This window comes from Podarcis cretensis (assembly GCF_951804945.1).
Source record: "Podarcis cretensis genome assembly, chromosome: 8".
Lineage (NCBI taxonomy): Eukaryota > Metazoa > Chordata > Lepidosauria > Squamata > Lacertidae > Podarcis > Podarcis cretensis.
Genome location: NC_137177.1, coordinates 52,790,470 through 52,814,084, shown reverse-complemented (window position 1 = coordinate 52,814,084; position 23,615 = coordinate 52,790,470). Strand labels below are relative to the sequence as shown.

Below are 23,615 nucleotides of genomic sequence, written 5' to 3'. Positions count from 1 at the left end.
GAGTGTGTGTGTGCAAGTGAAGGAGGGTGGGTGGGTTTACCTGGAATGTGGAATGCCATTGGGGGACCTGTCAGACCTTGCTGCGCTTTGTAAAGCACTAAGTACATGAACTGAACTATGTTAGCAAATCAATAAATAGCTGCAGGGCGGGGCTAGGCTTTACCAGCAATGCTGGGGTGGGCCAGCAGGTGGCGCTCGACTTCCAGGGCACTGATTTTGTAGCCGCCGCTTTTGATGATGTCAACTGAGGTCCGTCCTCTGATCCAGTAGGTGCCCTCCTTATACACAGCGGTGTCACCTGGAAAAAGAAAGGAGCTGGTAAGACGAGGTAGGTGACATTTCTAGGGGCAGAACAGCCGGGCGGAGATCAACACCTGGAAGCCACTAATAATGAAAGAGGAAGAGGTGTGGCAGCAATGGCAGAGAAGGCAAAGACAAGAGGCAATGGCTAGTGAGGGCAGCTAATAGGATGAAAAAAGGAGGGATAAAAATAAGAACGAATGGATGTTGTGCCTGTAATATATGAAAAGCATTTTAATACCAATTAAAAACAATGCATGTCTATGACAATACACATACAATATTTGACTTATTATTTGCTGGACTATAGTTATTTGTTCTGACCAATGAGGGAGACCTTGAGTGAAACATATTTGGCTATGGTAAACATTGCTAACTTATTGGTTCAGTTTGTTTTCATTCTTTTATTATATGACAGATTATGAGCCATACCTAGCAGTTTGTGGACACCTGGCTGCTCTAATTTGGAAACTCTTTTTTTATAGCAGCTGCTGATCCATACCTACTGGATGGCAGCACCATCACCAAGGAAGACATCACCTGCCAACTCTAGGGCCTGAGATGGTCGCATTGGGGAAATGTGCTCTTTAGGTACTTGGGTCTCAAGCCACAGGACTTTACACACTAGAACTAGCACCTTGAATTGGGGTTGGTAGCTCAATAGCAGCCAGTGCAGCAGATTCAGGACCAGTGTGACATGGGACCTCCATGTTCACAACCAATACGCCACTGAGCTCTTTCATGGCTTGCCTGTTGGGCTTCCTGGAAGAATATGGTTGGCTGCTGTGGCAAAGAGGATGCTGGACTAGATGGATTTTAGGGGTCTCATCTAGAAAGGATTGGTTTGGTTAGATTAGATGAGCCTGACCAAAGGCTTACCGTTGTCCTTTCCACCATGAGGTGGCCATGACCAGGTTTCCTTTTGTGGCTTGTTTCCCAGATCCTTCTGCCCTCTCTCTCACTTACCCTCCCTCACATCCCCCAGGGCTCTGGGAAGCTGCAGCCTCCTAAGCAAGAGAAGCACAAGCCACTCTCTTGCCTGTGCCACCCGCTGCCATTCTGAAATGTCAGCTGAACACAAGGCTGTTCTCTGAAACATCAGCCCAACATAGGGAGGGTCTGCCCTCTGCGGACTGGTCATAATGGTCATCTTGCCTCAGCCCACAACTTGCTACAGCTTGTTGGCATTTGAGGTATGAGGTAGCAGAGAGAAATGGAATGAACTCACTAGGGCCAAATCTGCATCAGTTCAAGCATCATGTCACCATTTCAAACAGTCATGGTATCCCCCCAAGAATTCCAGGAGGTGTGCTTTGTTACGGGTGCTGTTAGGGGGCCCCTGCCTGTTACTATAAAGAAGCAATGCAGAAGAAAGAAGCAGCAGCTGGTTTAGCTGCTGGAGGCTAGAAAGCCAGACAGGATGTTTGTGACTGTTACCATGGCAATAAAGGGGCAGTCCATTCTCCGTATTGAACACAGGATGTGAGCTCAGTATGTGACTTATGACCAGTACAGGATGTACAAGGGTGGAGTTATGATTCTCTCTGTTGTTTGTGAAGAGTGCAGACATCTTTATCTGTATGGCTGCTAAAGACAGGAATAAAAGCATGTAAATACGTTTCTGTCTGAGTCTGATTCCCCTCCCTGGGGAGCAGGGAGGAGGGAGAAGCAGTGGTGTGTTTTTCTCACAGTCTGGGGAAAATCGCCGATACAGACCTCGCATGTTTACCTGCCGGGAGTCGCAGCAGAGGGAGGTCAAAGGAATTCAGCCGGTGCCTGAAAACGTAGGCACATTCCTCTGACCGAGGCAGAATTCCAACACTGCCACCCCTTCCCCAGCTACAATTCCCAGAGTGGTTTAACAATCAATCTCTCTTCATAGAGAACTCTGGGAACTGTAGCTCTTGGCGGGGAACAGGGGTCTCCTTACAATTCTCTGCACCCTCAACAAACCACAGCTCCCAGAATTCTTTGGGGGAAGCCATAGCTGTTTAAGGTAGTACAGTGGTATCTCGGGTTAAGTACTTAATTCATTCCGGAGGTCCATTCTTAACTGAAAGTGTTATTAACCTGAAGCACCACTTTAGCTAATGGGGCCTCCCACTGCCGCCGGAGCACGATTTCTGTTCTCATCCTGAAGCAAAGTTCGTAACCTGAGGTACTATTTCTGGTTAGTGGTGTCTGTAACCTGAAGCGTCTGTAACCTGAAGCATATGTAACCCAAGGTACCACTGTATTATAATGCTTCAAATGTATGGTGTAGATGTGGTTAAAACTCTAAATTGCCTTATACTGAGTTACATCACTGGTTCATTTCACTCAGTATTACCATATTTTTCGCTCTATAGGACGCACTTTTTCCCTTCTAAAAAGTAAGGGAAAATGTGTGTGCGTCTTATGGAGCAAATGCAGGTTGCGCGGCTAAGCCCAAAGCCAGAACAGGGAGATGGAGCACTGCGCAGCGCTCCGTCTCACTGTTCTAGCTTGGGGATGGCTGCGCAAAGCCTCTGCAGGGCAGTGGGGTGTCTTCATCCCGCTGCCCCGCGGAGGCTTCACAGGCAGTCCCCGAAGCCAGAACAGCAAGAGGCTATCCCAGAAGCCAGATCCCTCTTGCTGTTCTGGCTTCTGGGGTTCAGAATTTTTTTCTTCTTGTTTCCTCCCCCCCAAACTAGGTGCGTCTTATCGTCCGGTGCGTCCTATAGAGCGAAAAATACTGTACAGTGGTGCCTCGCAAGACGAAAAGAATCCGTTCTGCGAGTCTCTTCGTCTTGCGGTTTTTTCGTCTTGCGAAGCAAGCCCATTGACGGCTTAGCGGATTAGCGCTATTAGCGGCTTAGGGGCTTAGCGGATCAGCTGATAAGCGGCTTAGCGGATCAGCTGTTAAGCGGCTTAGCGGCTTAGCGGATCAGCTGATATGCGGCTTAGCAGATCAGCTATTAAGTGGCTTAGCGGATCCGCTGTTAAGCGGCTTAGCGGATCAGCTGTTAAGCGGCTTAGCGGATCAGCTGATAAGTGGCTTAGCGGATCAGCTGTTAAGCGGCTTAGCGGCTTAGAAAAAGGAGGGGAAAGGAAAAAAAACCCGCAGGAACTCGCAAGACATTTTCGTCTTGCGAAGCAAGCCCATAGGAAATTCGTTTTGCGAAGCACCTCCAAAATGGAAAACCCTTTCGTCTAGCGGATTTTCCGTCTTGCGAGGCATTCATCTTGCGGGGCACCACTGTATTTGACTGGCAGGGGCATTCCAGAGACTCAGGCAAAATTCCTTCCCTGCCTTCCATTGCTTCCTCTGGAACTAAATCGGCTATCAGGAAAAGCTCCCAGAGCACATAGTTGCATTTCTCCCTGCTGGTGCTCCTGTAGCAGCTCACTCAGAGCACTCACTGCTGGCCTCCTTCACCCTGGTTGGAGGAAAGGACCTGCCATGTAATTGATGTGCAGGACAAAAAGGGGTTGGATTGTGTTCATCTCCCTCTCATTATCTTAAGGGGAAGGAAGCTGTGGATGCAGCAGTGTTTCCAGAGTGGCTGTTTTAAAATTCTTGCAGGTTTTATTAAGAGTGCCTGAGATGGAATTTGCATATGAAGATGCAGAGGTGTCAAGTAGTGTAGCTTTGTGAAGGAGAGGTGTAGAGATGGCAAGCGAAATCTTCTTCCAAGGAAGGGTTGGGGAGGTGGGCTAGAGTACTTTCCAACATCTTTCTATGCAAGGCCCTAGACAATTACAACAGAAATAGCATCTAAGCACTTGTAGCGACCTCTATTTTTATGAAGGCCTCCCAGAACAGAAGCTTCAACAGTGAGGTTGTGTAGTGAAGGTACTGGGGGATATTTAGTTCAATCCTCCTATTGAACTGCAGCGTTCAGTTAATTGCTTTGATCTTATTACTGGACTGAGCATAGCTGTGCAGATGCACCCCTGCACCTCTTCATTCTCCCCCAGTGATGCTACATTTCACAGGCCTCTTGTCATTACACTGGTGACATGCCTCTTTGAACTTTTTACACCTGAAAATTTGTGGGTTGCTTTTTTAAAATCAAAACAAGAGAGGGAAAGGGCTGATGGCTTCTACATGATCATAGTAAAAGGCTCAATAGTGCCTTATGAATCCCCTCTTTTTTACCTAGTTCCTTGACTAGGTGTACTCCACATACACCTGCTATATTCTGTCAAATATATTCCTAGATGTACCAAGCTGCAACAAGCTGTGCAGCAGGAGAAGTCACAAAGATTCCAGTGCAGGCCTGTGATATCATTGAAAGCAGATGTGATCTGCTGTTGCAACTTCCTTCCTTTAGAAACAGCAACTGCTTTGAAAAGGGCTCCCCTCTCTGTTTTTTTGCACCTTCCACTCTAGGCTCCAAAGTGTTGGGCGGTAGGAGCTTCCCTGGAAGCGAGAATTCCAGGTCCCTCTTCGACTTCTGAGAACGTCTTCCTTTGCTTGACAGACTCTCCCAGGGAATTCCCAGCTGCCAGACTCTTTCAGTAGCACAGAGATCATTTACTTTGAGCAGGTACAGACAGAATGAGGCATCTCCCCTGCTGGATTCCTTTGCAGAGGCCTGCTACTTGGAGAGCTCCCTTGCTCTCTGAACTAGCATGTTGACAGGATAAGGCTGGGCCTTTCAGCACAGAGACATCTCCCTTCCCACCCCCACCCCCTTTGGGGAAGGTCTCCTCTGAAGCAGTCAGAAGCAGAAGCAGATCTCTGTGCTCCTCTGGTGGCTTTCATCAGAGAGATATTGAAATTATCCCGCAAATGCAACTAATTAGTCTGAGAGGGGAACAGCTGGAGGGGCAGCTCGTGGAGGATGTGATGGGTGGAGAACAGACTCCTCAAGTCTTTCATGGCACCAAGTGAAGGGCATCCAGCGGTGTGCAAGATGCTTTGAACTGGAGAAACATTCTGGTTCTGTTGGCGGGTGGAGGTGGGGGAGGAGAAAGGGTTGTTCCTTTTGTCTTTGCCACCTCAAGCACCTGCCTGGGGGCAATGGTGGCTAGTGCCCACTGGGACTGGTAGGGCAGAAGACAGGGAAACCAACAGTCAGAGGAACCAAAGAGGCTGCAACAATTAATTCTAGTTTTCTCCTCCTCCTTGTGGAATTCTAAAAAACGGCAATACTGAGACCAAGGAGGAGGAAGTTGATGGGCACTGCCATCCCCTGGACTGGTTGGAAGAAAGTAAGAAGGCAGGCAGGTGGGGCAGGTTGAGGTCAAAGGGGCAGTGACCATTCATCCAAATGGATCAGCCTCCAGTGAAGAGCAAACCATGGACAGCAGGACAGTGCTCCAAAAGGGATCCTTCGCTAGGGGTTATGCCAGCCTCCTGCTGGACTTGACAACAGCCACGGCTGAAAACTGCCCCAGGAGGTGTTAGTGCCACACTCTGAAAATTCCAGTGCAGGGGCAAAGTCTCAGGGCTCACACATAACACAGAGAGAGCAGCAAAGCCCTTGGATAAAAGGCATTCTGTACAAAAGGAGGCTTGTGGAGAACAGGTGCGGGAGGGGATGCAGAATGACAAACAATTAGAGGGAAGGAGTAAGAGATTAATGACAGGATGGGAATCGGTTGTCCCCACAACAGCCATGCGAGGTGCAGAGTTTATGGCATGCAAGGGTCTGTGATGTGTGTACGTGTGTGTTACGGACATAAACCTCCCCACACTCCCCAAATGAAAGCTGCATCAATAGTTCCCCATCTGCTCACATATATCACACACTTCATTCCAGTTTATTAGCCGGAATAAATCATAAATATTTCATTATACATCAACGGTGCTCGACTCCGGGAAGGCACAATCCATCACCCCGATGCTCCCCGCGACCCGCCACCGCACATTAAGCTTTCCAGTCTATTAAACAAGATTGATACAGTGTGCTGGGATGGACTGAGGGAATGTATTTATAGCACACTGGGGGAAAGGGAGGGCACCGAGAGCACGCAAGCAGCCTGGACAAGATGAAGCTCCCCTCAATGGTACGTGGGCCACGCAGATGCAGGAGAAAGTGCAGCATCCATCAGGGGCCGAGTGTCCCAGGCACTTGTGAATGATTGCATCAGCCTGGTTTTCTCTAGTTCCATGTTAATTAAATTGTGGGGCACACCGGACACCCCCCTGACCTGTCAAGAGGCTGTCGCCTTGTGCTAAGAGAGAATATGGAAAAGAATTGGGGAGGGAGGGAGAATCCAGTGAACTTTCCCTCTCCCAGTCCAACAGATGTCTGGTCAACTTCTCCATCAAATAAAAGCCTGGCAGATTCTGTAACAATAATTTGAAATGAAATTGTTCCTATAGCAGGGAGGTTCTTCCTTGCATTTAATCTCCTTAGGGTTCAGAAAACAACATCTTCTTTATCAGTGGACAATGTGAACAGCCATAAGTAAATATGTAGGGCCCTGCTGGGTCAGCCAAAGACTCCATTACTCTGTTCTCCGAGTGGCCACCCAGATGCCCACCAGAAGCTTGTAAGCAGGATGCGAGATGCAACACTATATCTCACGGGAGCGTGTTCCATATTTTACTATGTGCTTTGTGAATATGTCTTCCACCAGCTGCTTCTGATCCACAACCCTCTTGAGTATCCATGAGACGTTTTTGCCTATGTCCTCTTTTGCCCTCCTCTAGTACCCCAGTTGAACTATAACTCGAAATAAGACCCAGCAAGCCAAAAATGAAACCAGTGTTCACTGTGTCAAAAGCAGGGGACCATGTGATGTTGCATCTCCTGTTCGTGTGCATCCAAGTCCCGAGTTAAAATCCAAAATAAGTGAAGAGGAAGAGGGAAGAGAAAAACTGACAGATCTCTGCAGGTGACGACTATGCCTCAGAATAAGAAATTATATCACTCATCAATTTGCAAAGCTCCAGACCTCTGCAGGTGACACAATGCCTCAGACTAAGAAATTATACACCACTCATAAATTCACCAAGATCCATTTTAATACTAATCAGACTTCTTTGCTGTCCCCTGACTATCTCTGGGGCAGATTTTCACTCCCCTGGTGGTTTAAATCTTCCTTCTAATTGCTTAATGTACATTTCCTTTAAGATTAAATAACTTACTCCCATTCCTGTTCACAGTTCACCTCTACCCCTAATATGTCTAACTATGGATCCCCATCATAATTCCTGGCTCTGGGTGGATGACACAGTTTATATTTCATTTATGCAGGGCCAAATGTTTGCTGTAGAAGACAAAGAACCAGTATGGTATCTGCTTGGAGGGCTTGCAACCTATATTGCTGGACATAGCAGGGAAGAGAGAAGTGAGTTGGCAGGGAAGGAGATAAAAAAAAACATTCAGGAAAGGCTTAGCTAGGCAAGCAAGTCTTCAGGGAGAGGGATGTAACTGAACTGGGAGTGCAGGAAAAACGAGAGATGCAGAGTCCAGTTTCCTAAGAATTTGAACAACAACAACAACTTCTTCTTCTTCTTCTTCTTCTTCTTCTTCTTCTTCTTCTTCTTCTTCTTCGCAACCAATACCCTAGTCCTTCTTTAATAAAATTAACTCTGAGATTACTGTATGGAGGCAGAAAGATTCCTACATGCCCCAAGGAATGCAGATCATTTTCAGGAACACCACTCTGAGAAAACAGCCAGTGTTACTAACTGGGGCTCTGATTCCTTCCTCCTTGAGGAGAAAAAGAGAAACTCTCAGGAGAGGATTTGACTTTCCAAATAATTCCAGATACCCCTATTCTCCTCTGAACTCTCATCACCAGGAAGGACCATGAGGCCAGCCCCATTTTGGCCTGCATTCTGTCCTCAGATTCCTGCTACAAATTCACCACCACGCCACAGTCAAAGACTCTCAGAGCAAACAAGGTCCCTTTAAAGGTGAAAGCCTCATTCATTGTGGCAATAGAGCCAACACCCTGAAAGAAGCCAAAACCCTACTCAAGGCTCAGTCAGAGGAGACTAGTTGCTGGAGCAACATTCAAATATAGCTTGACTGAACTCTCCATGGTGCTGACTGTCTCCCTGCTCTGCATATCTTAGACATATCTTTCAAATCAGAACCAGTGAGGGCGGTGAAGGTCCTGTGTGAGTGTCTGGAGGCGGTTGGAGGATGGATGGCGGCTAACAGATTGAGATTGAATCCTGACAAGACAGAAGTACTGTTTCTGGGGGACAGGAGGCGGGCAGGTGTGGAGGACTCCCTGGTCCTGAATGGGGTAACTGTGGCCCTGAAGGACCAGGTGCGCAGCCTGGGAGTCATTTTGGACTCACAGCTGTCCATGGAGGCACAGGTTAAATCCGTGTCCAGGGCAGCTGTGTACCAGCTCCATCTGGTACGCAGGCTGAGACCCTATCTGCCTGTGGACTGCCTCGCCAGAGTGGTGCATGCTCTGGTTATCTCCCGCTTGGATTACTGCAATGCACTCTACGTGGGGCTACCTTTGAAGGTGACCCGGAAACTACAACTAATCCAGAACGCAGCAGCCAGACTGGTGACAGGGAGCGGCCACCGAGACCATATAACACCGGTCTTGAAAGACCTACATTGGCTCCCAGTACGTTTCCGAGCACAATTCAAAGTGTTGGTGCTGACCTTTAAAGCCCTAAATGGCCTCGGTCCAGTATACCTGAAGGAGCGTCTCCACCCCCATCGTTCTACCCGGACACTGAGGTCCAGCACCAAGGGCCTTCTGGCGGTTCCCTCACTGCGAGAAGCCAAGTTACAGGGAACCAGGCAGAGGGCCTTCTCGGTAGTGGCGCCCTCCTTGTGGAATGCCCTCCCACCAGATGTCAAAGAGAACAACAACTACCAGACTTTTAGAAGACATCTGAAGGCAGCCCTGTTCAGGGATGCTTTTAATGTTTGATGTATCATAGTATTTTAATATTCTTTTGGAAGCCGCCCAGAGTGGCTGGGGAGGCCCAGCCAGATGGGCGGGGTATAAATAATAAATTATTATTATTATTATTATTATTACAAAGGGGTTCCCAGCTGTGGTCTGCCAAGGTGTCCATGAGGGTAGTCTGTATACACAACAAATAAAAATCCCACAGCATCTAGCAATATAATGACTACAATAGGCATGAAAATCCACACAGATCCTCAGCAATTTTCAAGTGGTCCATTGTTGGGGGGTGTGGTGGGAAACCCTGTCTTAAACCTGACTTACCAGTTTGTCTGAACACATATGTAAGAATCTGACTCCTGTCTGCTAATTAGCCTTGCTGGACTTTGACCCTGGCCTGACCAGACTCTGATCACCAGACTGTGGGTGGATTTGTCTCCTAGCTGCATCCCACCTGAGCAGCAGGCACTGCTGCCTGAAACAAAACACACTGTAAGGAAAGTTTGGCTTGAGGTGGCTGCTAGAGATTCCCTCTGCATCTCTTCCTATAGACTCTTGGTGTCTTCTGGATTCCTACTGCTGCAACAATTAATAAAGCATCAAAGGCTTCTGTGGGGAAAGGAGACAGCACAAAAGGACAGTCCAAACCTTCCTCAAAACCTTGCCATCTGCTTATTATCTATTCATACTTATAAAGAACTTGATTCTCCATTGTAGTTGTCCATCTTCTCCATCTTCTCTTTCACCCTGCTGAGACTCACTTGTGGCCAGCAGGCTGCACAGAAGACACAGTCAATCACAGTAACAACAGCTTCCCCCAGGTTTTAGGAAGGATTATCAGCTAGGAGTGGGAATATTTTTTTCCTTTCCTTGCGGTGTGGGTGTGGAGGGTGCATGTCACCTTTCTATAGGCTATGAGATACTGAATACCAATCACAGTTGGCAGGTGAGACAGTAAAGCCTGTAGGTTTATTATGTATTTATTTTAAAAAATAAACATAATTTATTTTTATAAATTATGGGGTCACTCAGAGGAGAAGATGGTGAAATGCAAACAGGGGACACAGAAAGGGCTGAACCCCTCTATGCCTTCTTTGCCTCAGTCTTCTCCGATAAAGAAAACAAAGCTCGACCTGAAGAATTTGGAGCAAATGATTCAGCAGAGGAAACACAGCCCATAATAACTAAGGAGATAGTACAAGAATACTTGGCTAGTTTAGATGTATTCAAGTCTCCAGGGCCAGATGAACTGCATCCAAGAGTATTAAAAGAACTGGCAGATGTGATCTCAGAACCACTGGCAGTCATCTTTGAGAATTCCTGGAGAACAGGCGAAGTCCTGGCAGACTGGAGGAGGGCAAATGTCCCTATTTTCAAAAAGGGGAAAAGAGAGGACCCAAATAATTACCGCCCAGTCAGTCTGACATCAATACCAGGGAAGATTCTGGAGCAGATCATTAAGCAAACAGTCTGTGAGCACCTAGAAAGGAATGCTGTGATCACCAATAGTCAGCATAGATTTCTGAAAAATAAGTCATGTCAGACTAACCTGATCTCGTTTTTTGACAGAATTACAAGGGAATGCAGTGGATGTAGCCTACCTTGATTTCAGCAAGGCATTTGACAAGGTGCCCCATGATATTCTTGTAAAGAAGCTGGTAAAATGCGGTCTTGACTATGCTACCACTCAGTGGATTTGTAACTGACTGACTGACTGAACCCAAAGGGTGCTCATCAATGGTTCCTCTTCATCCTGGAGAAGAGTAACTAGTGGGGTGCCACAGGGTTCTGTCTTGGGCTCGGTCTTATTCAACATCTTCATCTTTTTTTTTTTTTTAAAAAAAATATTTATTAAGGTTTTAAAGGTTACAAAAAGAAAAAGAAAACACACCAAGTTAAACACAAACTTGCAAAAAACCAGAAAAATAGAAAAATAGAAACAATTTAAAAAAAACAAACCCCAAAAACCACAACAAACCTTCCCATAACTTATCTTTCATTTGCTTGTTTCCTTGACCTCCTCACACCTCCCTTTTTTGTATTCTAGTTCGGTTAGCTATTTCAACAAATCCTTTCCATCCTTCCCAATTTTTATCCTATAATTTATCTTAATATAATGTAACTTTACCTTTCCTCCTTTCATCCATTAACAGTCTATTTTTACTTAGTCCTTTATAATATTTCTGCTAAAGCCACATAACTTCACTCCAGCCTCCTTCTAATTATTCAACATCTTTATCAACGACTTGGATGATGGACTCAAGGGCATCCTGATCAAATTTGCAGATGACACCAAACTGGGAGGGGTGGCTAACACCCCAGAGGACAGGATCACACTTCCAAACGACCTTGACAGATTAGAGAACTGGGCCAAAACAAACAAGATGAATTTTAATAGGGAGAAATGTAAAGTATTGCACTTGGGCAAAAAAAATGAGAGGCACAAATACAAGATGGGTGACACCTGGCTTGAGAGCAGTACATGTGAAAAGGATCTAGGAGTCTTGGTTGACCACAAACTTGACATGAGCCAACAGTGTGACGAGGCAGCTAAAAAAGCCAATGCAATTCTGGGCTGCATCAATAGGAGTATAGCATCTAGATCAAGGGAAGTAATAGTGCCACTGTATTCTGCTCTGGTCAGACCTCACCTGGAGTACTGTGTCCAGTTCTGGGCACCACGGTTCAAGAAGGACACTGACAAACTGGAATGTGTCCAGAGGAGGGCAACCAAAATGGTCAAAGGCCTGGAAACAATGCCTTATGAGGAACGGCTAAGGGAGCTGGGCATGTTTAGCCTGGAGAAGAGGAGGTTAGGGGGTGATATGATAGCCATGTTCAAATATATAAAAGGATGTCACATAGAGGAGGGAGAAAGGTTGTTTTCTGCTGCTCCAGAGAAGCGGACACGGAGCAATGGATCCAAACTACAAGAAAGAAGATTCCACCTAAACATTAGGAAGAACTTCCTGACAGTAAGAGCTGTTCGACAGTGGAATTTGCTGCCAAAGAGTGTGGTGGAGTCTCCTTCTTTGGAGGTCTTTAAGCAGAGGCTTGACAACCATATGTCAGGAGTGCTCTGATGGTGTTTCCTGCTTGGCAGGGGGTTGGACTCGATGGCCCTTGTGGTCTCTTCCAACTCTATGATTCTATTCTATGATTCTATGATTCTATAATAAAAATCTCGAGGCCAAAGATGGGGAACCTGCAGCCTTTCAGATATTTTTGGACAGAAAAAAGAGACATCTTTGACATATGTCCTGGTCACAGTTTTTCATTTATGAGCTCTATCTAATCAAAAAAGCTGTGACTATTTTAAACCCAAAGGCTAGTGTCCACCTCTTCTATGCCAACTGCATATATTTATGAGTGCCCTGTTTTTCCTTCCATTTCTCATACTCTCCATGAGGAGAAGCTGTGCTCTGCTGCCCTTCCTGGATGTCATCACTCCGTGGCCAGGAGAGAAGGAGTTAACCAGGGAAGCGGATCTCAGAAGCTCTCGCAATGGAGGGCCCTGGAGCACGCAGCATCCTGCCTGCCTGCAATGGAATTCTTGTCATGCTCCGAACTCCGTGCGTTTGTTTGTATTCTGTGCACAGCAGCACAGAGCCTGCTGTCGGAGTCATGCTGCGAGAAAGGGCAAAGCCCTGCCGAGATGAAAGAATGCGAGGCACTGGTAGAGCCTCCCCTGGCATTTACACCTTTAAAAAAGAACAACAGAAAGACAGAAAAGGAAACCCACTCAAGGGCTTTTTTTTTTTTGTAGAGAACTCTGCTAATAAGCTCTTCCTCAACAAGAGGCAGGATGGAGGCAAGCCAAGAGTTCTGGGAGAGGCTGCAGAGGAGCTCTCGGCAAAGGTAGCCTTCCATTGACGGATGCCAAGCCACTCACTCCTACATCTCCATTTGGCTACTAACCACTAATAGTGCTGTTGAGGGACCTGCATGGCAAGCTCCCTGCACTCCCTGGGTTTGGGCACACAAAAGTCAAGCTGGTAATTGAGGAAGTGGGCAAAGCAAGAAGTGCCTGCCTTAAAGCACAGGTGGTTTTTTATAATGTGCCAGAGCCTTAATTCCCTGTTGTGCAGATCGTACTGGCCCTGTTGTCACCTCTCCCTGCAGGCAGAAAGGACAGATCAGTCACTGGAATGTGCAGAAATCTCTGGGGTGTGTGTAGCCTGCAGGCTTTAAAATCAGATCAGGTGCAAATCTGGTATCCTAAAAGGATGGGCCTCCAAAGGGCTATATCTGAGCTGGGTGTTTAATGCACCCCCATTGTTCAGCCCGGACACTGAGGTCCTCCTCCAAGGGTCTTCTGTGGGTTCCCTCACTGTGAGAAGTGAAGTTACAGGGAACCAGGCAGAGGGCCTTCTCAGTAGTGGCACCCTCCCTACATATAAGCAACTATCTGACTTTTAGAAGACATCTGAAGGCAGCCCTGTTTAGGGAAGTTTTTAATGTTTACGGTGTTTTTACTATTCTGCTGGGAACCGCCAAGAGTGGTTGAGGAAACCAGCCAGATGGGTGGGGTATAAATAGTAAAATTATTATTTTTATTCTTAAGCGAGAGCTGACTGAACTGCCAACTACCCAACCCTCCTAGGAATGCCACATGGTGATTTGTCTCTTAGCTGTAGGGCAAAATATTTTACAATCCATCTCTCCACCCCCCCCCCATTAAGCCATATCCATCCATAGAGGCACATAGCCCTCTCTTCAGACTAGCTGTTGCTCCCCAGCAGCATACTGCCTCTAAACATGGTTCCACATGGCGAACTCATTCTCTGAAAGAAGCCTTATGCAGTCAAGATACAAGCACAAAAAGATTTACAGAAGTACATTTTTTTGGGCGGTGGGGGTCTCTAAGGAGAGGTGGGTAGGAGACGCAAAACAGCCCAGGCCTGAACATACACAGGGCCATGGAATGCTGGCTTGACTTTTAGAACTGAAGGAAAGGAAGACTGAAAACAAGCAATGAGGTGGAACGGAATGGAATATTCTGAAAGAAGACATGGCTGGCTGGCTAGCATGCTGAAAAGGAGTACTTTGCACTGCAACATTTTGTTGCATGTCCCCCTTATGATGACTAACAGCCACCAAGAGATCCATCCTCTATTAATTTGTCTAATTCCCTTCAGAGCCACGCAAGCCAGTGGACAAGACCACATTTTGTGGCAGTGAGTTCCATAAGTTAATTATGCAATGTACTCTGGGATGCAGATAATTTTGGGCAGTCCTGAAGCTCCAGCCATCTGATTTCATTGTGTGACCCTGAGGAAATAAAAACGTTCCTCCCTGTCAACTTCCGTCAAGGTGCTGTGGAGAGTTTCTAGAGAAAAAAACAGATCACCATAAATAGGAAAGTCCCTTCCTTCCTTCCTTCCTTCTTTCCTTCCTTCCCTTTTTCTACTTTCTCTCAAATTAGCATTTAAGTATTTATAGGCATCCCTGCAGATGGTGAAAAGGAAAAAAGAGAGTCTGCCATGCCACTCAGCAGCTTGAGAGGCTGAAGCTTGGCAAAAAGTAATTGCAATAACCAAGATGCTGGAGTTAAAACCCCTTTGCTCCGCTCCTGCCCTTTGCAGAACAGCTCCGGGATCAATTACATGTCTAGCTAAAGCAAGCAATAACTCTCTTCCCGCTACGCCCATGCAGTGACCTTCCCGTTGTCTCTCGTGAATGAGCAGGATTGTTAAATAGTCCACCAAGGTAGCAGCAGGTGGGCATAGTGGCAGTGGTGCAGAGGATTTCCTGCAAAAGGTGTCCAAGTAGCCCTTTTATTTAAAAATAGAGAAGCTTCCTTCACCAACCACTGTAAGCAAAGCGCTGCAGCCACCCTCCCTCCCTCCCACCCCCCCATTTCTGCTTCCATCACAATGCCATTAGTTCTGAGTAAATATGTTCTCAATTGTCTTGAGTGAAGCCCACAGGGAGGCTTCTGTCGAAAGCAAAGAGCCTGGGGCTATCACTCCCAATGATGTTATCTGCCCAGGATTACAGAGTGGGAAGGAATTGGAAGCCCTTAGAAGTCAGAGGCTTCTTCTTCTTCTTTCACATGTCCTTATCAGCTGGCTGGGCAAAACACCAGAGTTAAATAAAAGGCTAACAGCTTACAAGGCATTTGGCCTTGAACTGGGGAGGTTGCAAACAAAGCCACTGCTTCCAGACACTGGGGTGACAGAAGGCAGCGTGGGGAGGAGGGGGAGAGGGGATGAAAGCTTTAAAAACTGAGAAAACAAAGCCCTGGATACTGTGATATTATTTCTTATCAGATTCCACCCCCACCTCCATTTTTGGGATGCTGTTTTTCCTTACATGCAAGGAAGAGGAGGATCATAGGATGTTGCGTGCTACAGAGTCAGCTCAATATTCTTTACAGTGCTTTCCAAGAGTTTCAGACTGGGGACATTCCCACCTCTACCTCTGAGCCACAGTGGGCCCTTGCCAACCAAGCTGCCAAGCCTTGAAGATGTGAGTGTGCTACATGGAATAACAGAAAATGAAAAAAAAAGAAAACCTCTATCAGATGTATGAATGGAACTCAACGTGTACGGCTGTGTCATGACTCCAGAATACTATAGATTCAGAGGAAGTTTCTGCATGGAAGAGTGAAACACCTTCAGAGCCAGCCCCTGAACTATCACCTTCTACTACCCTAGAAACGCTGGCACAAAAGCAGCCCATTGCACCAGTGCCTTTCTGGCTTGAGGAGATTCCATTGCCTTTCTCTGACTCCATTGCCTTTCTCTGGCTGGAGTCAACAGGGATTAAAGCAGGCTAGGTCCCTTTAACTGAAGAGACTCCTCTCACCAAAGGCACAGCTGGAGCTGGAGCTGTGTTTAATGTTTCTTTTGGGGTTGCCTGTTACTGAAGCAAAATTTGAGTCTTGCTTCTATATGTCACCTACCTAGTCCTAAACTCTCAGTGGAGCTGTCCAAAGTGCTATCTGCATCTTGCTGATTTCCTTCTAATGTGGAGAACCTTTGGCCCTTCAAAAGTACAACTCCCATTAGTTCCAGCAAGAATGGCCAATGGCAAAGGGATGATGGGAGTTGTAGTTCTCAAATGCCAAAGGTCCCCCACACCAAATATATGTGAACATCCCTGGCTTCTATTACTACAACTTGGGAAAAGTAAACTTGTCTTCTTTGACCCTGCCTTGCTGAAGCCAGAACTTTGCACTGCTTTGTCCTGCCTGACCCTGCCATGAACTCCTGCTTGGGTCAGAACCCCCATGCTGCTGTGGCCATTGCTTGGAAAAGAACAGCTAAGGTTATGGCATAGCTGGTTATAACCTAAGTTGGAGAGAGAAGACCATATATTCTGATAGCTGGCTTTTGAAAACGTAAATATAATGCACAATCTAAACATAAATTTGTGCTTGCTAGTGCATCAAAGCTTGAACAGTAAATGAGGGACAATTACATTTTCTTTGTGCAGTAACTACCCATACTATCCTGAGAGACTGGATAATATTATTCAATGAATTTCAATTTTGCAGCTGCTCATTTCAACGGTCTCAGGGTTTCTTTTGATTGAAGTACAGCAGCTATAAGGCCAAATACAGATTTGCCCAGGGAATGGCCATCTTTAATGTCCTATTTAGGAATGCAGGGAGCTGCCTTATATTCAGTCAGACCATTGATTCATCTCAGTGCATACTGTATACACTGACTGGCAGCAGCTCTCCAGGGTCTCAGGCAGAAGACATTCCTAGCCCTACTCAGAAATGCCAGGGATGGAACCCAGACTGGAGGCCTCTCATGTATTTTTGTATATATTTGGGCATTTAGAAATGGCTTCCAAGGCAGTGATGTCCTTCCTGTGGAACTGAGGAAGCCCTGGTGGCCCAGTAATGGTATTCCTCATTTGCTTCTATCATATTCCCTTGTGAGAAATCTACTGGGGACTGCGTGCCAGTGATAGACAGGGGCAGAGCCAGTGGTGGGCAAGCCCCGCCCCCGTTCCTGTCCCTTCCCCACCACCAACAGGAAATTAAGTTGAGGTCGGCACATGACCCCTAAGCCAGATGTTCCCATCCCTGGGCAAAGCTAGAGTACAGTTCCTTGCTGCTGGAGCTAATTAAGTTAGGGGACCATCCATAGGCAAGGATATGTCAAAAGAGACATAATCCTAGAGGTCAAGGCTAAGCAGATCTTCCCAGTCCATCTGAGTTAATCACATCATCCCACCAGGCCATTCTCTGGATCTCAACCTCTGGCTACTAGAAAGCTCTCCCTCTTCCCAGCCTTGGGCGTGTGTATTTCATGCAGCGAGCTTACCCTGCTGATAAGTCATATGCAACATTTGCAGGAGCTCATAATTAAGCAATAATTTAAAACAAAAAAATAGTATTAATCGAATTTATGACTGGGAGAGACAATGTAAACAAACATGGGGAAAATATTGCATGCTAGGATTTTAATTAGACATGTTCCTATTTATAGCTTGTGCCGAACAGGCGCAAGTGATTTCTATCTCAGGTGTGAATGCCCATGAATGGAAACAAATGCCCACCCCGGAGTGGGGAACACCTGCTTCTCTCTGGGGATTGGAAGGAGCCAGAAAAAGCCACTGCCAACTCAGTGTAGTATTGCGGCGTGCCATCTGCTTAACCTTCTCTGTGCTAGCTGGCATTGAAGGAAACAGAACAAGACCAGCCAAGCTCAAGCAAAGGGGTGTTTTTGTTTTGTTTTTTGGGTCTTCTATCCTCTTAGGGTTGAAGGGCAAAAGGACTCACAGGGAAATGAACAGAACCTTCAGGGCTAACTACAGAACAGATTGAAATTCTGTGCCAATATGACATCTATTTTACACCTGAATGGATTCTGCAAATCAGGCACATCTGCAAATCTTGCATAATTTATCCTTCTTCTATGAGCCATTGGGGGAGAGCCAGGAGTTTAGCAGAGCACTGGCATTCTGCCCTTGGACCGCCAGAAGTCCTGGTCGGTTGCCTTCAAGGGTCTAAACATTTTTAAACTTGACCTGCCACAAGGAAATCCATCAATGACTGAAGTGGATACTGCCAAGTAGTTCCACAGGTGCAGATAATTATGTGGACTCTACCAGATTTACTTTCCTTAGGTGAAGAGGGAATTATCTGCTGTGAAAATATATTCTGAGGCTCATGAGGAATACAGTGACAGCTGTTTGATTTAGTAGTTCCTGAACTGCAAAGTGTTAAGAAATGTTAGATTTAAAAATAACTATCATTGCACATTAGTGCCATGTTCATGATTTGAAAATCCCCCACTGCCCCCTTTTTGGTATACTCTCAATTTTGCTCACAGTCCACCAGCAGCAGGCAGCATCCAAATTTGGGGAAATGTGAAAAGCAACAGACAGAACCTGCATCCTACCTAAACAATGGAATCATCCACACTGCAATCCACACTCCAAAATGTGTCTGATTTACAGCTGCGATCCCTAAAAGCAATGATATTCAAGGTGCCCTGCAAAATGTCTGAGACTGTTGGGTAGAAAAGCAGAAAACTGCAGAAATAGCAGGAAAAAAATTCTCGCATCCTCTGGGTGCCTTCGCTACTTAGAAACAACAATTAAGATTCTCAGAATGGTGAAATCAAGCAGTCTGTTCTGTGTGGTGCACAATGCATTTGCAGAAACTTGCCAGGCAGCCCCACTATTAGGAAGAGAGGTAACTGCTGCAGGCTACAGAAGCTGGGCAGTGGGACTGTATCCCCCTGACTGGAAGACAGATCACTGTGTGTTATACAACCTGTCCTGGGCTCCATAAACTAGCTTGCTACCCTCAGGTATCATGGACAATGTTGTCCCATCATCTGTGTTCAGGCAAGATTCACCCACTAGTCTGGTCAACTCCCCTGTGTGTGCATGCACCATCTTATCCTTTGCCTCAGGCTGCAAGATGTCTTGGGCCAGCCCTGGAAGCTTAGGGTATGCGAATTTGAGAGGTAGAGACTGGGACTTCCGTAAAAGGAACTGTAATATAAACTCTGAATACCAAAATACAGGATTTGGTTACATGCAAAAGAGCAACATTGATTACATTTATGTTTTCTGCACAGCTCAAAAGCAGGGGAGCTTAATAGAAATGAGTCATCGGTTTAAAGCCCGCATCAAACAAGTTAAATAACTCTTACTTTCTTAACGACATATTAATCAAATGGCATTGATTCTTGAATCAGATTCCGTTACCAGCCAAGGCCTCTATCTTCCTGGCCCTGATGCAGGCATTAAGGGAGTTTTATTCTGACAGATACAATATAGCAATCAATAAAGTCTTATTATATGGAGCTGATATACATGGATTTGCTTGCAGGATTTATGCACCACTTTCAAAGTCGGCACTATTTCATGTCTCTGCCTCAACCTGTAATTGAAAATAAATCTCACCAAATACTCCCAGGTTCTACTTTCCTAGACGTGTGGGCAAATGTGAATGGAGCGAGCCTATCCGCAGGGAGAACATAGCTCTATGATCTTGCCTCTCCCTGCCACTCATGCTGCACAGCGTGCTTTTCCTTTGGGAGAAATCCTTTGCACAGCGGGAGGGGGATGCACATAGACACTCAAGATGAAAGCCCATCTTTCAACCAAACTAGTGTAGCCACTCTGCGCTCTTATATTCACTTCCACAGAGTTACAGCAGGAAAAGCTCCTGGCTGACTATGTCCATATTTCAAGGTACTGGGAGAAAACAAAAGCAACAGTTGGATTTATGAAACCGTGGACATGATGCTAATGCGCTAGGAGTGCTGCTTTTCACCCCACAATTTCGTAGCACTTTGCAATTTAGGAAGTACCGTACTCTTCGTGAACTTCAGAATGCTGCCTGTAACTGCTTGAGTGATTTTGTGACTACAGTGGTGCCCCGCAAGACAAAAAACCCGCTAGACGAAAGGGTTTTCCGTTTTTTGAGGCGCTTCGCAAGATGAATTTCTCTATGGGCTTGCTTTGCAAGATGAAAATGTCTTGCGAGTCTTGCAAGTTTTTTTCCTTTCCCCCCCCTTTTTCTAAGCCGCTAAGCTGCTAATAGCCGCTAAGCCACTAAACCACTAATAGCCGCTAAGCCACTAATAGCGCTAATCCGCTAAGCCACTAATAGGGATGCTTCGCAAGACGAAGAAACCGCTAGACGAAGAGACTCGTGGAACGGATTATTTTCGTCTTGCGAGGCACCACTGTACTTACACTGAATTCACCTGGGTCGCTTCTTCTTGTGGAGAACAGTGGTCTTCGTCATGTGGACTGCATTTATTGCATTTTATGGGGCTCATGTATATCTGAACCAAAGTGACCTTTCAAATCCCTCACAGGAACACGCAGTTTGTCATCATTCCATGGATAAGTCAGAATGTTAGTGAACATTTCATGACACCACAGAAGCTCAGCCAATGACAGGGAGAGTGTTGTTCACATACAGCTAGCTCATCATATGTGGGGTTGTTTACTGACATGTCAAGATGCAGAAGAAGATGCTTCTTTATATAAGTAAGAGCCTGAACAGTTGCAAGGTGAGCCAAGGCCAGCTACATTATTTCCTTTCATAAATAAGCACACACAGACACACATCATTAACAGCCCTCCATTATATCCATGGGGCATTTGTTCCCACCTCTAGCTCTCTTTCTGACCCTGACAGACTTTAGCTACCCTATCTGCCTAGAACTTTGGAGCTCCATCTTAATGTGGCTCAATCCATCACCAAGTGCAGCATGTTAGAATCTGCATGTGCTTTCTCTGCTAGCAATTATTCTTCATTTGCTGACCTGCTGGTTTCTAGGATTGTCATTAGGAATAAGCAAAATGCTCAATTATGGCTCAGAAGTTATTAGAGGCAGAGCAGCGCACCGTCGCCAGGTTTACTTTGCTCCAGTTGTGCTCCCACCCCAACTGAGGGCCAGCTTCCACATGCCCTTGAAGAATGCCTCATCAGCAGCCTTGCCACATTGGGCCCCATGCCCAGGATGGGAAGGGGAGACATAAGTGGCCGTATTCAGACCTAAGTTGGGTAAGAGTATAGTTCCTTCCCTTGTTCACTGCTGCCTTTCTCTATCTTTTCTCTTTATGTGACTAGGACTGGAAAAATCCTGAGTACCTGGTTGCACAAGCAGTTAAGACTCTAATGCTGGCAAGTAGGATTTTAAGGTATTTTCCCCAAGCCATATAGAGCTGTGTCAGTAAATGCCCCTGTTGCAGTTATAATCTGCTTCAGTTGCATTCTTTGGAACACCATGGCAGTAATTAACTCTGTTTAACTCATTCAAATGCTTCTTCTAGAACTCATTTTGCTGCTGCTACAAAATGCTTTGTAGGTACCTCTCTGGGATTCATAATGATAAAAGAGGAAGAGCATGTTGCTCCTCAGTCTTTTGTGTATGGCTGGGTACGTTCTGTGCACCCACAGCACAACAGCAGAATTCAACCTTCTGAGTATCTCAGTATTAGCTCAATTTCTTTTTTAAAAAGTTTGTAGCCCTCATTGCTACAGGGATCAAGTTTCAAGACACAAGGACAGTATCTGCTAAAACTGCAGAATACAAGTGGGGAGCTCAGTACGACTTTCAGTTTGAAGAGCTGGTCTTTTCTCGGTGAAGGACTGTGATGCATGCTTTACATGGAAAAGGCCCCAGGGTAAATCCCTGACATCTCCAGGTAGGGCTGAGGAAAGCTCCTGCCTGAAATCCAGGAGACTGGCTGCCAGCCTGTGTAAACAATACTGAGCTTAATGGACCAATGGCCTGGCTCAATTAAAAGACAGCTTCCCTATATTCCTTCCTATGCCTCCATACAAAATAGTTTTCTGAATAGCTAACAAGGCAGTCTCACCAGCAAACCTGCATCTCACTGTGGATCAAGAGGTGTCAGCTCTGGAAATATGTTGCCTACCATTAATTTTTTTTTCAAAGGATCCAAAAGGGGACAGGAGGAAAATTGGGAGGAGGGGAAGGTGGGGTGCAACCAGAGGGAAACAATCAAAATGCCATCACTCTGTGTCAAATGAGATTAACAGTGGTAGGACGGAGGGTGGCTTCTGAGGCTTCTCCAACTTGCCTCTAATTCAGAAGAGCTGTCATTTTCTCCCACCACCACCCCGCTGCCAGCATTTCTTGCTTGGAAGTTAAAATTTGCCCAGCGAAAGGGTTAAGTTTAATTTATACTGATTTCCATTTAATATCATTCTCTCCCCGTAGGAGCCAGCAGCTGTGAGCTGATTGTAGTTTCTCATTATGCAGTCTGTATCGCTAATGGTCTGTGACAAAGGCATGGCATCTTCCAGGCCATACCCCCGAGAGCCAATTAAACACACATACTCCCTTCCTGTTTGCAATGCATTACAATGAAATTAAACTGAATTTCAAAATCATTTTCTCCTAAAGACATCTCTTTACAATAATTAATGCATGCCATTCGTTTGCATCTGAAATATTCATCAGGAGGGTCAACTTTTTAAAAATCCTTTCGTTCTTTTTTTTTTTAACGGATTGCCCCACAATGCTGCATTGCCCACTAACATCAAGCCGCAAAATCTCACTGCTCACAGGAAGGAGGACTGCGGCATGAGCAAAACTTGCCAAACTGCAGCTCTCATTTAAGTCACAAAACCAACCACCCAACCACAAAATGAATAGAACACACATAGTAAAGCCACAGAGAAGGCACCAGAAAGTCAGGTTGAAGTACTTAAGTCGGTTATTAATGTGATTATTATATAGCATTTTACTGTCCAAAGTGCTTCACATATGTTATCCTGCTGTAATCCATACAACAGGCCTGCATGGTAGGCCAGTATATTATTCTGATACTGCAGATGAGATGCTGACAGCCACTTGATCTAGAACACTCAGCAAACTATCACAGCGAGATTTGAACTGGGGACATTGTTGGTTTGCAGCTCATTTTATTTGGTGCCATGCTGCATGATAGTTGTCTTCCTCTCACATTCCTCCTCAGCCCAAATTACATTAAACAAGCAGCGATACAGAAAGGAAGTGCCCCCTGTGTGCAAACAAAGACCTGGGCAGGGGTGGGAATAGACTGAGTGACAGGAATGAAATTAACGAGACACCCAAGCTTTCTGCAGCCTACAAGATTAATGACAACCAGGGCTGAACGAAGAGAGAACAAATGTCCCATGTGTATACACCTACACTGTCGCTAGTAACAGGAATAGGAAAGAGTCAAAAACAAGACGGCTTTGGGTCAAGAGACTTAAGAGGCCAAAATGTAACTCTTAACAGGTCCTCCTACATTCCAAGGCTCTGCTGAGGGATGGAGCTAGCAGAAGGAACCATTCCATTTTTAGGGCACAACTGTATGGCGTCCCCATCAGGGGTGGGGATATTTAGTTCCTGAGACTCAACTCAGCCAAGGGTTCATATGATCAGTGGAGAATCCTTGACTGAACCCTATGAGCAAAACACCACTTAACCATATTACTGCTGCAGACAAGGAGGTCCCAGCAGGGCTTGGGTTCAAATCCCTGCTCAACGTGGAACAGGAAAGGTAAGTGGACACCGAATGGG

At 45.9% G+C, this 23,615-nt stretch overlaps 1 protein-coding gene across 6 annotated transcripts in view; it reads right to left on the bottom strand.

Moving 5' to 3' along the window:
* Nucleotides 1-23,615, bottom strand: part of ACSF3 (acyl-CoA synthetase family member 3) — a 70,462-nt gene that overhangs the window by 5,158 nt on the left and 41,689 nt on the right. For all 6 annotated transcript variants that reach the window (XR_013841946.1, XM_079988820.1, XM_079988821.1 and 3 more), the window contains one exon: nt 164-298. Coding sequence is in view for 5 of the 6 variants with exons in the window: in XM_079988820.1 (XP_079844946.1) it covers nt 164-298 (135 nt within the window). In the remaining variant the exon portion in view is untranslated. The remainder of the gene's footprint in view (nt 1-163; nt 299-23,615) is intronic.